General features: G+C 39.7%; 1 protein-coding gene across 2 annotated transcripts in view; it reads right to left on the bottom strand.

Annotated features, from left to right (window-relative positions):
- med30 (mediator complex subunit 30) overlaps nucleotides 1-13,470 on the bottom strand; it is an 80,275-nt gene extending 66,805 nt beyond the window's left edge. For both annotated transcript variants that reach the window (XM_039738176.1, XM_039738177.1), the window contains exons 1-3: nucleotides 13,374-13,470; nucleotides 12,089-12,280; nucleotides 5,294-5,452 (exon numbers count right to left, since the gene is read on the bottom strand). In XM_039738176.1, the coding sequence (XP_039594110.1) occupies nucleotides 5,294-5,452; nucleotides 12,089-12,256 (327 nt within the window). In that variant the 5' untranslated portion in view covers nucleotides 12,257-12,280; nucleotides 13,374-13,470. The remainder of the gene's footprint in view (nucleotides 1-5,293; nucleotides 5,453-12,088; nucleotides 12,281-13,373) is intronic.
- Nucleotides 13,471-16,433: the final 2,963 nt, after the last annotated feature.

The raw sequence follows: 16,433 nt of genomic DNA on the forward strand, positions 1-16,433 counted from the left end.
AATCATCACTTAAAAACTGCATTTTGTGTTTACTTGGGTTATCTGGGTCTAATATTTAAATTTGTTTGATGATCTGAAACATTTAAGTGTGACAAACATGCAAAAAAAAAAAAAAAGAAATCAGCAAGGGGGCAAATACTTTTTCACAGCACTGTGTGTATATATATATTCCAATTCCAAATCCGATTGGCTTTGGAATGTATGTAACAAACTGGAATTCTTACTCTTTGCCACTTCATTGCAGACACTAACGTGTTTTGCTGGATGATACAGGCTACGATTCTCTGAAAATTACTAAAATTTGAACAATACAAAATGCATCTCGTTATTTTCTGTTCCTGCTAACAAATGAACAATTCAGAGTATTGTGCACATTTTGCACAAAATAAAATGAAACTTTGTAAAAATAAAAAAAAAGGAATTTGAAGAGTTCAACATGGGTGCAAACTGGAGGAATGAACGGAGTGAAGCATTATTTTCCACTCTATAATATTCAGGTGTCTAAAGCAAACTGCATATGTGCACAGCCATTAATTAAAATAAACGTTTTCCGCATTGATTTTTACAGGTTTGCTGTTGGAGACATCAGCCTGTCAACAGACTTGCACGGCAGCATTTCTTGCTCCCAGGTGTGCTCTATTAAATTACTACTTGGATGTCAAATTAAGAAACAAAATTGACAATCTAATAACTTAGTATTTGGTTTGTATGATTATATCATATTTGATGAAAAAGAAATCTCATTTTGTGAACAGATGGCTTGAGCGTCAGTTTCTTTCACAGCAATACAAGATCACATACCAGGATAGTGACTGACTGAGATTGAGATAAAGCAGTAATTATGGTTATCATTTTCAAAAAAGACAAAAAACAAAAAAAAGTTATATATAGTAACAATTAAAAAAACAAAAACGGTGTTAACGCTCGGTAATTTCCTGGATCTCTAACTTGACTCCTCTTTACGATGTGGTGAAATCTTCAGCTAAGTCACAAAGAATCACACAAGCCTCTTAAATGAATAACATGGAGATAATTGGACTTCTCCTGGTCAATACGGAACACATAGTTTAAAAATTCACCGTCCAGACTAGAAAACGTCTGTTTAATAAATGGTAAGAATATGCATTAGCAATAACATCATCCAGTAAATGTTTCCTGTAGCTGCTGATCAGAGTTGCACAACAGCTGGGAAGAATGGCAACCCAGGGTGGCACGGTGGCCCAAAGCCATCCAGATTAGGAGAACCAACAACACTACATTGGCCCTACTGTGTGTGTGTGTGTGTGTGTGTTTGTGTGTTTTCTCCCTGCGATGGACTGGTACCTTCTCCAGGGTTTGTTCTTGCCTTGTACCCCTTATGTTAGCCAGAATAGACTGCAGAACCCAACCTCACGACCCTGCTGTGGATTAAGCAGGTAAGACAATGACCATTTTAAAATCATTCCTCCTTACAATGCTGTATCAGTTCATTTTGATCTCCAAGATTCCTAACATCAATGTCTGCCTGGTCAGGCCACAGTATTTCAAATGAGCCAATGTCTAGACCCCGATTTGGCCATCGTAGAATGCCAGCTTTGTTCTGTTTAAGTCATTTTGTTATTTTATGTATTTCTATGTTTGTCTGACAACTTTATCTAAGGCAACTTTCAACATCTGATCTACATTTACTTACATTTCTTTTGTCCCCCAACCCCAATCAAAAATAGGCAGGTGAAGTGACTTCCTCACACCGTGTCAGTAGCGAGATTTGAACCCATAGCCTCCAAAGTCTTCACCACTACGTCACACTGCCTGCGATTTACTGGGCCTGTTGACGCCTGTGTTTCAGACCACAGTTTTGTTGCATCACCAAACTTCTATTAACATTCAGGTGACATGCGCCTGTAAACTTTCTTAATAAAATTTCAAATGCATCAGTGTCTTTGTGACGGCAAGCTGTTCATGGCCCAAAGCCTCATGCTTTGTCCACCATACTTCAGACAGCTCATGAAGATATTGTGTTGAATACCCGCTGCTGTTATTATTTTAGGCAGATAATTCCTGTCTATTAATATGTAAAAAGAGTAAATAACGTAGAACTCCAGTGTCACATGTGTGCACATAGGCGACAGTGTTAGGACTCTGCTAATGACAACTCACTGCCACTCCAGGGGTTGGCACTCTGGGATAACATTTCCTCTTTTCCAGCCTCTGCAGACCAGAATATTGACAGCTTTTTAACTATCTACATTACTTCCGATATCCGTCTTTCTGTCTGTCCACCTGGACCTGCCTCTTCCTGCTGCAAACCAGCATAACCGTAAGCTCCACCATTTTAAGCAGTCAGGACCAGACTTCTGTCTGAAAAGACATTCTCTTTAATGCTGTGAATCGTGTTTATTTTCCTTATCAATTTAGGGTTAACCCTAAGCCTACCCCTCACCCTAACACCTGCAGGTGCCTCAACACTCCTCATTACACCAAAGTGCTCATAAACTTTTACATGGAACTGCATTACGATGATTCTGTAATCAATTACTCTGCCTTGTAAATATGAAATATAAGGGCCGGTTTATACTTCACGCTCAGAACGCGTACACACCCGCATCATGGCTATCACACGTTCTCCAGCGTTCATTTTACGTGTCCTCTGAGCAGGTCCTCAGAAATTAAGGCGACGCATGCACGAGTTGTAGTACCAGCAAAAAGTCGGGGGACGCAGTGTGCTAAAAGTCGGAATGTGACGTCAGAGTTTGATGAATGGTTCGATGTGGTGGAGCAAAATGCCAACATACAGATGCATTCGTGGTGGTTTATGTTCAAGCGTCGCATATTCCTGATCGTGACGCCACGATAAATTTTAAAAGTCTCACATACCATCTTTTGTGCCGTCTTTTTTTTTTTTTTTGCAACTTCACAACAGCAACATAATTTACATCGCTGTAAAAATTAAGGACTTGCTGAAAACGTGTATTTTGTGATTAAAGTGGAAATTTTGGCTTTAATCTCGAATTGTCCACTTTAACCTCGTAGTTTACTTTATCATTAAAGCCGACCGTCGTAAACATCATCCCAGTTTTTAATCGCTATGGCAAGCAGCAATAGATCATCACACAGAACACATTAAATGTATGATATTCCAACTCAATGCACATTTAGAATCCTTAGATTTATACTTGATATCACTTTCGTGACGAAATGCATTAAAGTGTGTATGTTACATTTTACAGAGAAATCGTTAATTTTGTTTAAATAATGAATACTGTTAATAATTACACACATGGGGTGACACGGTGGTGGAGCGGTAGCACTGCGGTCTCGCAGGGAGTCATGTCACTGGTATTCCCTGCTTGGATTCCACAATGTGCTCCAGTTTCCTTCCAAAGATATGCAGATTTGGGGATTTGGTGCCGCTAAAATGACGCTAGCGTATGTGTGTGCTTGTATTCACCTTGCGATGAGCTGAGGCCTCGTCCAGGGATTGTTTCTCACTCATGCCCAATGCTTGCTGGAATGGACACATCTCTGGATTGATGGATTTAATCATTAAACATCCTTTTTAGAGATATTGCGGAATTTAATGGGTGTTCCAGGCAATTCACAACACAGAGAAGCCGAACATGTTCTTACTGTGATAATATCTCGCACTGCCACCTAGTGGATTCCTCCAGATTTACGTAAAGTACGCGCACAAGGATAAACAGCGCAACGCTTGTGTAGCAGGAGCGTCCGATGCAGATTGCGTCATGTCGCGTGAAGTATAACCCCGGCCTAAAAGGAAGACAAAAGAGATTTTGAAAAAAGGATTTTATGCTGCACTTCTGTAGTGCACTGAAAGCAAAACATACAGGAGGCGCACGAGTTCTGCACATCTGCCCAAACCTCGATGCTGACAAAAGATCACTTTGCTTGGGCACATTATGGCATCGTTCTTTAGCCTCTGTGTCATTTGAGCTCCCATGCAAGTGTCTAATGTACCTTAATTCTGTCATGAGAAAACATCAGTAATGTGGTACACATAAAGTACATTTTGCCTGAATACAACATGCAGAATCAAAGCTTATATTAAACATTTTTAGAATTTGTTTCAGATTTGCAACATTTCTTCTGCGTAAATGATCTGTGCCAAAAGAAACTTTTACTATGCTGCCACTTAGAACAAATGTACTACTTTACTAACATTTTATTGTTTGCAGTAGTCCCCTAATGTCCATCCATCCATCCATTATCCAACCCGCTATATCCAAACTACAGGGTCACGGGGGTCTGCTGGAGCCAATCCCAGCCAACACAGGGCGCAAGGCAGGAAACAAACCCCGGGCAGGGTGCCAGTCCACCGCAGGGCGCACACACACACTAAGCACACACAAAGCACACACTTGGGACAATTTAGAATTTTAACCTGCATGTCTTTGGACTGTGGGAGGAAACCCACGAAGACATGGGGAGAACATGCAAACTCCACGCAGGGAAGACCCGGGAAGCGAAATCGGGTCTCCTAACTGCGAGGCAGCAGCACTACCCACTGTGCCACCGTTCCAAAGTACATTATTCAAATATTATTTCATTAATTGTGTTAACACATACTGTAATAGTGACATCAGGTTTGAGTTGAGTTTTGCTTGTCAAATGGTGTGAGTGGAAAATTTGTTTTACTCTAACTTAATAAAGTTACCAGAGCCTTTCGAAGACAACATGATGTTATTTCAGGACCTGAATTTATTATCAAACTTTTGCATAGCTTGATATAAAGAAAATTGAATTAAATTTGAATAAGGACTAACTCATGATTTAAGATGAATCAAAGCCAGGATCATACAGTCTGCTGTAATTACATTACCAAGTTTGATGCCTGCATGTAACAAGTGATGTCAGTCTTTGACTTTTTTCAAAATATTCTTTATTTATACCACTTTTTTTTTTTTTTTAAACTTTCTTTAGGCTTTCTTTGCACAGGCCACAACTACCTAAACCATCACATAAAAACCAAGCTCTGGATTAAACAGTCAAACCAATGTGTATGTCAGAGCAGCAGCAATGGCGTGACCACAGAACATCCTGGAAGCTTTGAACACATGATGTTGAATTGTGATACTGAGATCAATATGGAGCCTAAATTCCACAAAATGCAACTGTACATTAGGCAAATGTGAAGGGATTGCGACTTAGACGCCTCTCATTTTCTCAATATTGTTTTCCTTAGTAATTCTAAAAAAATAAAAAAAAATACAGCAAACCATGACTGTCACCAGGCTACTGAAGTGACAATAATGATAAACACAGAAAAAAGAACAAATTGAACAGAGGTACATACGTCTGTAGAAACAGGATCCAAGCCAGCACAGTTCTCATTGCACTTGTCATACACCAGTCTGAGCTTTCTAAACAGGACTGATAATTGCCGTAGGTGTTCTTGAAGTTTTCCCAGGCGATCCTGATGTGTACTTGAATGATAAGTTACACCATTGGGCAGCTGTGAAAAATGAACAAGGGTAATTTTAGAAGAAAAAAAAAAAAAAAGTGTACTAAAAAAGGCAGATTTGACTTAATCATGTTGAAATGTTCAATACTTCAAAACTGACACACTGTGCGAGGTCTTGAGAACCGCCTCACTGCTGGACCCTCCTTTCATGTGCCGCCTCTTCTGATGCAACTGCTTGACAATCCTAACAGTGCTGCAGCCACGTGATGAGAGATGGGCAAAGTAAAAACAGCACAAAGCCCTTAATGGTCGCACTAACATCGCAAATAAACAACTATTTAAAAAAATGTAGTGTTTTGCAAAGTGGTAATGGATTCTTGTTTAGTTATTTTTTTGAAGAACTCTGCCAGTCTAAGATTTTGATAGGGATGCTCTTATCGGGTATTTGAAGGCAGATGACCAGTTTTAATGTTACTTGATCAGCCGATGCCAATTCAGAATTTTTTTCCTTTACCCTTTAAATAAATTTACACTAAACTCTTGCATTACCAAATGCTTAGAAGTCTTAAGTGTATTTTGATAATTAAACTATAGATAACAGGCGTTAACTGTTCATATTTAAATTAACAATATGAAATTCTATAGGCTTCTTGATCGTGGAACGTAAAAATACTAAAATAAATAAGATTTCCTTAAAATAAACATTTTTGTACATATTTTATTAATGTATCAATAATGCATACGGCATAAAAGAAAAATGCTTATAATTACAAGCTGTCACATTGTAACAAGGCTGTCAGCCTCATCGTATTGGTTCTGTAATGTAATGTATCTATCTGAAATAAAGCTTAATTAAAAAAAAACTACCAATATTATACAGTGATCCCTCGCTATATCGCGCTTCGACTTTCGCGGCTTCACTCCATCGCGGATTTTAAATGTAAGCATATCTAAATATATATCACGGATTTTTCGCTGGTTCACGGATTTCTGCGGACAATGGGTCTTTTAATTTATGGTACATGCTTCCTCAGTTTGTTTGCCCAGTTGATTTCATACAAGGGACGCTATTGGCGGATGGCTAAGAAGCTACCCAATCAGAGCATGTATTAACGTATTAAATAAAACTCCTCAATGATATACGATGTGCTTCCCGAGCGGTGTTTGATTGTTTGCTTTTCTCTGTCTCTCTCACTCTCTCTGACATGATCTGCTCCTGACGGAGGGGGTGTGAGCAGAGGGGCTGTTTGCAGAGGCCTAGAAGATACGGACGCTACTCTAAAAAATGCTGAAAGACTACCTTCACATTGCTCTCTTCTTTGCGGCTGCTTTATCGCGGTGCGCATATTTAAAAAGCCCAACAGCACGTATTAATTTTTTGATTGTTTGCTTCTCTCTCTCTGACACTCTCTGCGCCTGACGGCGCTCCTTTGAAGAGAAGATATGTTTGCATTCTTTTAATTGTGAGAAAGAACTGTCATCTCTGTCTTGTCATGGAGCACAGTTTAAACTTTTGACTAAAGGGTGTTATCTCATGTCTAGAGGGCTCTAATAATGTTAACAATGTGGGAGAGTTTATAAGGGCTTAAAATATATAAAAATAACCATACAAACATATGGTTTCTACTTCGCGGATTTTAACCTATCAATCGAGGAGAGATTACCGTATACCAGTAATGGCGTACTGCACGATAACGTGCAGTGAATACACTTGATTTGAGCATTCCTAGTTTTCTTCCTCTGAATGTTGATCATTCGTTTGCTCGGAGGTTGATGAGCTTGCTGCTTCCTGAGCAGCTCTTCTGGTCTCCACTCTAGTGTTGCAGTCACTTTGTACGTTTCTTTAATTTTTCACTTAAATTGGCACTTAAGTCTTCAATTTGCCATCAAGAATAGAAGGAAAAATGAAGCATGCTGAGGAAATTCATCATTGGCAGTGCCAGGTACATTTGTAGCAAATTCAACCTTATTCTGTACCAGGGGCTAGCCTACAACTATTACGACACAAGATGCTCCACGTGTTCATTCTAAAACAAATGTTACTTATTTGGTGTTTCAGAAATTCTATATTTTATATACAAATGTGTGGCATGGCTCATATTTGAAGTATTAGGCAAAATCTCCCTTAATGGTACAACAAGCGATATATTAACAAGAGCACAAAAATCACAAATACGTACAGTTAGCGGGGCAAATAAACTAATCATCAACCAAAGAATTAGTGCTGGTCACTTGGTTCTTGTGCTTTCACTATGTTTGTCACCTAAAATGTGACAATTTTGGCATATGGTATACCATAAGGATTTATTCCGAGCCTGTTCTTTTTAATCTACAAGCTTCCATTAGGCCAGATTATTTTAAAACACAAGGCAAGTGGCTACAGTTATGCTGATGACACACGGCTTTACTTACCTATAAGTTGTTCAGGTTATGGGAGTGAATGAGATGCAATCTCTAGTTATTAGTAATTAAAGCATTTAAGTCCAGTCCTGCTAAATGTACACGTGCATAAGCAATAACTCAGACTGAAAAAACTTAAATGTGGCATCTTGAAAGGGACTGAGCACAGCTGTTTAACTGGAGTCCTGAAATAACGCAGTCATCTTCGATTTATCCGATTTTAAAGATGGCTTTAAAGTTGGGACAAATGTTAGAAAAGGAAAAAGATTTGGAGAAAAAAAAAAAAAAAGCATCCGTAGTTGGTGCCCTTTGAAATTGAAATGAATTTCCATTAAATCTTACGCTTCAGTAAGTGTTGTTATTGACAATCATTCATAAAATCAGTAAGGCTACGTCCACAATACTACATTTTAAAAATGCCGTTTTTAAACTAAAACAATCTCGACCCACACCAGCATTTTCACACCGTTAACAAAAGTATCTCCGCCAACACTAAAAAGACCGATAATGCAGAAGACACAACCGTAGCCTCCACTGGGCACGGACGCATCCGCAGAAACAGGAAAAGCAGGCGTGCTGATTGAAGGAATGGCTACGCCACCAGCTGCAGGATTTACTGTAAAATTGTAGTGCAGGGGTCCTAAATCCCAGTCCTGGAGGGCCGCAGTGGCTGCAGGTTTTTGTTCCAACCTAGTTGCTTAATAAGAAGCACTTATTGCTCAAGTAACACTTGTGCTTCGCTTTAGTGGTCTCACTTGTTAAGATTTTAAACGCTTATTGTTTATTTTAGTCTGAAACCGCTGAATTCTTGGTTTTTAGTTAGCAATAAAATGCAAATGACAAAAGAGACCAGCATTTCTCCATATTGTTATCATTTACACTCGTGTGTGTTTATCGTGCACTATTGGGTTTAATTAAATACTTGGAAGGAAACTGAAGAGAAAAAAGTGAAGGACTGAGAATTACTCCTCCATTTTAGCCTTCAAATCATTTGGATGATCTCCTTAGAAAGGGGAAAAAAATCCAGGATATGAGAATGACCTGACATAGCAGAGTTAAAGCACCGACAAGCCATGACATTTAATTATCGGCAAGAATTGCTTTCTAATTAAAGCACCCGGGTTAGAACTTCGGCCCTCCAGGACTGATTGGTGGGCCTCTGCTGTAGTGACTGGTAAAATTATTTGCCTTTTGCAAACGTATGCAGCATTGAAACTGTACAACTGTCATGGAACGCAACTCCTCTCGGTCCACTATGTTGGAATACGGTTTTCTATTAACATCTTTCTGGACAAAAATGTTTAAATGCCTATCAGACTGCCTTGGTGTCACAATCCCTCCTAATCCACTAACAGCTGTGTCTGGTGGGCTCACAGAGTGGCTTAAAGTGGAGAAGGACAAATAAACTGTGATTTACTTTACTACTGGCACGTAAACTGGTCTTGCTCAGCTGGAGGAATCCTCACCCACCTCTGTTAAGTCAGTGGGTAACTGATGTTATATACTATTTGAAATTGGAAAAAAATCAAATTCTCACTTAAGAGGATCCGTGCAGAGCTTTTAAAACCTGGCAGGATCTGAACAATAACATTTTAGAATACGCTTTTATATTGATGGGTAGGATTCCTTTCTCTCATTACTACTCTCAATTGTTTCACTCTGGCGGTTGGCCTTCCTCTCTTTCTCATGGATGGGAGTTGATTTGAATTTAGTTCTGTTAAGTTTTGACTCTATTTTACGGAATGTTATACGTTTTTAATAAATTCAATAAAAAAAAAATCAAAAGAAATATGGTTCTCTTCCATGAGGGACACAATGATGTCAATTTATTTATACAGCACATTTCAAACGACATAGGAATGCTGCGGCCAAAGTGCTTTATAATCATAGAATAAAAGAAAACATACAAATAACATAAATAGAAATAAAATATATGAACATAAATAAAATAAATAATAAATAGACGTAATGTTATATAATCACAATGAATAAGACAATGTAATGAGCCTTTACAGTCTGGGAAAGGCCATGTAGTAAGTACAAACTAATCAGTGCACGATTAGAGTCTGCATCTTTAAAAATCTGTTTTCACCGATCCACACTGCAACGTTTTTAGCAATATACGGCTCTGGGAGGGCGCTTTCAAACGTCGCGGCTTTCAGGGGTTTAAAACACCTGGGTTGAGTGGACGAAAGGCCAAAATGGAGGCTGATGTCTGTGTTTTTAAACAGTGTGAAAATCAGCAATTGTCCCTGCAGACAAGCCTGACCAGGAAAGTGTGCCGTTATAAAAACCACTTTAAACAGTTTGTATAAATGAAAATATCCTGAATGACCTTGGTATGTGCTAATCCACGTTGCACTACTCCAGTGTTTCCCAAACTCGGCCCTGGGGACCCCCCGTGGCTGCAGGTTTTTGTTCCAGGCAGCTTCTGTTTTTAATTGAACTCCCGGGCTAATTAAGTGATGTGTTATTTCCCAAGTTCTGTGTTTAGGGAACAATACAGAAATTAGAAAACTAAGTTTGCTAAAGAAAAAACTATTAAAATGTACCAAGCAGTTATATAGGAATAATGTATTTTAACAATATTTTCATCTTGATTTTCATCCTACTTTTTATCCATCCATCTATCCATTATTCAATCCACTATAACCTAACTACAGGGTCACGGGGTTTGCTCGAGCCAATCCCAGGCAACACAGGGCGCAAGGCAGGAAACAGTGCCAGCCCACCACAGGGCACACACACCCACACGGGACAATTTAGAATCGCCAATGCACCTAACCTGCATGTCTTTGGACTGTGGGAGGAACCCCATGCAGACACGGTCCTACTAATTATTTGTATTTACTAATTAGTGGGTCTGACTATAAAGTAGTTGCAGCCTTTGATTATTCAGTGTTGTTTGCCTGGGTGTCCGCTCTGCTCATTTTTTAATTGTCATTAATAAGATACAAACGCAGGGGGGAAAAAGAGACAAAAAGACAAACTATAATGAAATCAACAAAAGAGAGTTAAGCATTTAAATAGATAGCAAAAGCAGAAATATTTCTAAATGTCTTATAAATGTTAAAATCATGCTGCTGTGCTTTTCTGAATGTTGAATAAAAGAGAAATAATAGCAGCTAATTAAATGAGGTGTCGTCACTGATTAGGAATCTGGTTGGAACAAAAACCTGCAGCCACGGGGGGTCCCTCAGGACCGAGTTTGGGAAACACTGCGTGACTAGTCTAACTAGGTTTGACTTTTTAAACTTTTTTTAATTTGATGACTCTCGCCGTTTTAGACTTCCCTGACTTTCTCGTATACGAAGGGAAAGTATTGCAATTGTCCAAAAATTTGATGTCGAGACTTTGATGAATCGTTTAGGCCTCCCGGAGTCCGAAAACACCATTTTTAGAATTATGTCTGTGTGTATAAATACCATAACTTTTTTTGAGTACGCTTTCACTTAGGTCAACCAAATTTTGCATACAAATATTAGGTATAAAACGTTGATTTCTATCAACTTTGGAGCTATTTCTGCTTACCGGAAGTGGTACTTTACCTTTTATTCATGCAGCTCCAGAGGCCGATTTATTCAACTTTACTTTTATAATAATTGTTCAATATATTATTAATCTGAATTGAACTGTTGTTGATGGTTCTTTAATGTACATAATATAAAAACATAATCATTGTCTTGTGCGTTTATTCCTCACACATCCATCTCCGTATACGAGAAAGTCAAGGGGAGACCACTCCCAATTTTTTAGTATTGATTCTAAGCAGTATTTAGGGGACTGGGCAGTCTAATGGTCTGGAATCTCTACAGATTTTATTTTTTTCTCCAGCCGTCTGGAGTTTTTTTTGTTTTTTCTGTCCCCCCGGCCATTGGACCTTACTCTTATTCTATGTTAATTAATGTTGACTCATTTTATTTTCTTACAGTGTCTTTTATTTTTCTATTCTTTGTTATATAAAGCACTTTGAGCTACTGTTTGTATGAAAATGTGCTATAGAAATAAAAGTTGTTGTTGTTTATTTTTTAGCAACTGAACAAAAGCATATGTAAGTAACTTTAGTATATGCACATGTGGCGATAAATCAGGTGGTCCATGACGATCACATCATTCTTTATAAACCAATAAAGCAAACCCCTTTTCATTTGTTTTTACATTCAAAGAGAATTCCCCCAAACCACAAATTCAATTCGGGCACTGAATACTTTGTGAAAATTTTACAAAGCTGGCGAGACACTCTGCTCTCACAGCAGCATTTCCCACTTAGCTCCAGAAATTCCTGACCTGCATGTTTCTGAGCAGCTGAAAGATTTCCATGGTCCTGAAAACGATGTCCTGAACGGTCTCCTGACCGATGCGGCACAGGGAGGCTGTATTGACCTCACGAGCTGCTTGCTGCACAGGGAAGGTTCCAGAAGGCACCCCCGCGCCACTCATTGGTGGTGTAGCCATGATTGCTGGATAATCACATTACATCTTAGAGAAAATGAAAAATAAAGACCATAAGCATTCACAAACTTAAATGCTTGAATGTAGTTCTGACATTTAAATTATTCTTTTCATAAGTCCATTTCTCCTTTATTAAACCAAAAATAAAACAAGAGATACCAATAATAAACACAAGATCAATATTATCCAGACCACATTATTCCACCCTGAGCCAAGTAGCAAAACACTTTGAGGCAAAGATTTTGGGCAACTGTTCGGTTCAGTTCAGGGTCTTGCATTGGTCAGAACCAAGGAATAAAACAATACATCTCTGATATAAACAAAATGTTGGTAGAAATAAAGAAATAAATAAATGACTGCAGACTTTTTTCTATAGTGTGTGTATACACTGATGAGCCAAAACGTTACGACTACCTGCGTAATACGATATGCCATCAGCTCAGCTCCAGCCCACTGTGGCATGGACTCTACAAGACCTCTTCCAGGGGTCGAACTGCTTTTTCTGTTGCTCCTTAAAATGTAATTTCATTTACTGAGCATTCAGTCTTCAGTGTGCAATCTATACACGTTTAGAAATGGCTTCTAATTGTCCTTTGTTACACGATTTTGCGTGCTAATGACAACTGTTATTCTTTATGGATTCATCATGTTATACGATATATTTAAAGCAAACACAATGTATACATTGTTAGGATTTCCTAAAATCCGCATGTTATTGCTCGTACACCTCTGCGGTATATGGACAGCGCAGTGAAGCTTTGTTCGCTTGGACACAAGACCGAGCCACCGGCGCTGCTTGATCCTCCACGACGGTGCACCACCAACTTGCACAGGGGACAGTCGTGTTCTACCCAAGTGATGCCTACGGCTGTGGACTTTTCAGCACAGACAACTCATGGGTTCCCCCATTTACAGTCTAGACTCAAGAAGCAGAAGCAGCTGACCAGTGACGAGACAAGTCAATGCAATCGACTAAGAGAAAGAAATGAAACAAATCACAGTATGACAGCAAACCCACCGTTTATTTTCATAGGTAGCGACGGAAGCGAGCGACCACTCAACAAAGAAGAGCGCGTCTAAGCTACTTTAGTAAAAAAATATAAAGAAACTGCACACTCACTTTAAGACCCTGCGAACTCCCAGTTGCTCTCTCCGACTACTTGTCTACACCGTGAGGATCAGCACTTCCTATTCGCCCGCCGACGTCATTTTTCACGTAGAATCACGCGAGACTTCATAACATCACTCGAGAAATGGGAGGCGGGGATTGTGTGAGGATGCGCTCGCACCTTGACGGGTGTCAGTCAGACTCCGATCCTAACGGGCTGCGGTCCTTCTCTAAAATTCGGAATCTTCATTGTTTATTCGCTCCTTAACCCGCAGTAAAAAAAAATAATTGATAAGATTCAAAGCGACGGCACCAGCGTTTTTTTTTTCTTTTTGTCATATTTATCAGACATTATTTTAGTGGCTCAGCTCAAAGTCAATAAACCGAGCAGCTCAAGGGTTACCAGAGAACGGCTTGTTGCTTGCCCACCCAATTGTTTCCAGAACGCCCAAAACCCCCCCAGTTTGCAATTTCTGGCTTCACCCAACCAACAGATGACCAGATAGCGCAGGAATCGCTAATCAATTTAGCGCCAATCAATTGAATCGTTTAAAGCCTTTAAAACCCGTCATTTAACTCTATGGCTTCTTGGTGGTCTTTTTCCTGTCACACTTGACGTTTCATAAGCTGCTAAAAGCACCATCAAACATTTTGTGGACCAAGCCCGAGCAGTACTTCTCAGACTTTTACTTTTTTTAATTTTATTGAGACAGTTATTGTTTTCTAGTGCACGGATCAAAACAACCTTATTTTATTTCTTAATTATCATCATTTTTATTAATTTTATTTTTCATTATTTTTGTCATTTTATTTATTGTTTCACTGTGTTTAATTTATTATTAACACTATATGTCCACCTTAATTAAAGCACCAGTCTGTCTGTTTCAATCATGTTATGCATTTAAGGAGCCTGTGCTTCCCGGATATGCTAGCAGCTGCCATTCCTCTTTCACTGTTCATTGGTAGCCCCCCTCCCACATCTGTCTTGTAGCCCCCACGTCCCTCTTTCTTTGTGCTTCTTGTTGCCTTTGTTCATCGGACATTGTAGCCCTCACTTCCCTGTTTCTTTTCTGGCTGTCTTTGCTCATTCAACAATCTAGCTCCACTTTCTTCCATTGTGCCCTTTGTCATTTAATCTCTTTCTCATGTTGTTATTGCGCATCACCTGAAGAAGAATTCATTTTAGGTTTTATTAACTACTTTTAAATGGTATTCTTATGGACGCCAGTCGCCATGAGTGACATTGACACATGTACAGTGCATCCAGAAAGTATTCACAGTGCATCACTTTTTCCACATTTTGTTATGTTACAGCCTTATTCCAAAATGGATTAAATTCATAATTCAGAATTCTACACACAACACCCCATAATGACAACGTGAAAAAAGTTTACTTGAGGTTTTTGCAAATTTATTAAAAATAAAAAACTGAGAAATCCCATGTACATAAGTATTCACAGCCTTTGCTCAATACTTTGTCGATGCACCTTTGGCAGCAATTCCAGCCTCAAGTCTTTTTGAAGATGATGCCACAAGCTTGGCACACCTATCCTTGGCCAGTTTCGCCCATTCCTCTTTGCAGCACCTCTCAAGCTCCATCAGGTTGGATGGGAAGTGTCGGTGCACAGCCATTTTAAGATCTCCAGAGATGTTCAATCAGATTCAAGTCTGGGCCACTCAAGGACATTCACAGAGTTGTCCTGAAGCCACTCCTTTGATATCTTGGCTGTGTGCTTAGGGTCGTTGTCCTGCTGAAAGATGAACCCGCCCCAGTCGAGTCGCTCTGGAGCAGGTTTTCATCCAGGATGTCTCTGTACATTGCTGCAGTCATCTTTCCCTTTATCCTGACTAGTCTCCCAGTTCCATCCCCACAGCATGATGCTGCCACCACCATGCTTCACTGTAGGGATGGTATTGGCCTGGTGATGAGCGGTGCCTGGTTTCCTCCAAACGTGATGCCTGGCATTCACACCAAAGAGTTCAATCTTTGTCTCATCAGACCAGAGAATTTTGTTTCTCATGGTCTGAGAGTCCTTCAGGTGCCTTTTGGCAAACTCCAGGCGGGCTGCCATGTGCCTTTTACTAAGGAGTGGCTTCCGTCTGGCCACTCTACCATACAGGCCTGATTGGTGGATTGCTGCAGAGATGGTTGTCCTTCTGGAAGGTTCTCCTTTCTCCACAGAGGACCTCTGGAGCTCTGACAGAGTGACCATCGAGTTCTTGGTCACCTCCCTGACTAAGGCCCTTCTCCCCTGATCACTCAGTTTAGATGGCCGGCCAGCTCTAGGAAGAGTCCTGGTGGTTTCGAACTTCTTCCACTTACGGATGATGGAGGCCACTGTGCTCATTGGGACCTTCAAAGCAGCAGACATTTTCTTTAACCTTCCCCAGATTTGTGCCTCGAGACAATCCTGTCTCGGAGGTCTACAGACAATTCCTTTGACTTCATGCTTGGTTTGTGCTCTGACATGAACTGTCAACTGTGGGACCTTCTATAGACAGGTGTGTGCCTTTCCAAATCATGTCACATCAACTGAATTGACCACAGGTGGACTCCAATGAAACATCTCAAGGATGATCAGGGGAAACAGGAGGCACCTGAGCTCAATTTGGAGCTTCATGGCAAAGGCTGTGAATACTTATGGACATGTGATTTCTCAGTTTTTTTATTTTTAATAAATTTGCAAAAATCTCAAGTAAACTTTTTTCATGTTGTCATTATGGGGTGTTGTGTGTAGAATTCTGAGGAAAAAGTGAATTCAATCCATTTTGGAATAAGGCTGTAACATAGCAGAATGTGGAAAAAGTGATGAAGCGCTGTGAATACTTTCCGGATGCACTTTAAATTGCTGCTGTGTTACACCCGGGCAAGGACGGATACCAGACAGTGCTAATGTTTGTGATACACCATCGAGTGGAATGAAAAACGCAGTGCATGTTATTATTACTACTATGCTTTATTCCAGCAGGTAGCGTATCGCAAAGATTAACGCTAAATACAACCAATGCCGTCCCAATGTAGAAATGAAACCAGTTACATCAAACTTGGAGTCATCTTCATTTGTAACTCAT

The sequence above is a fragment of the Polypterus senegalus genome, chromosome 16 (genome assembly GCF_016835505.1).
Source record: "Polypterus senegalus isolate Bchr_013 chromosome 16, ASM1683550v1, whole genome shotgun sequence".
Classification (NCBI taxonomy): domain Eukaryota; kingdom Metazoa; phylum Chordata; class Cladistia; order Polypteriformes; family Polypteridae; genus Polypterus; species Polypterus senegalus.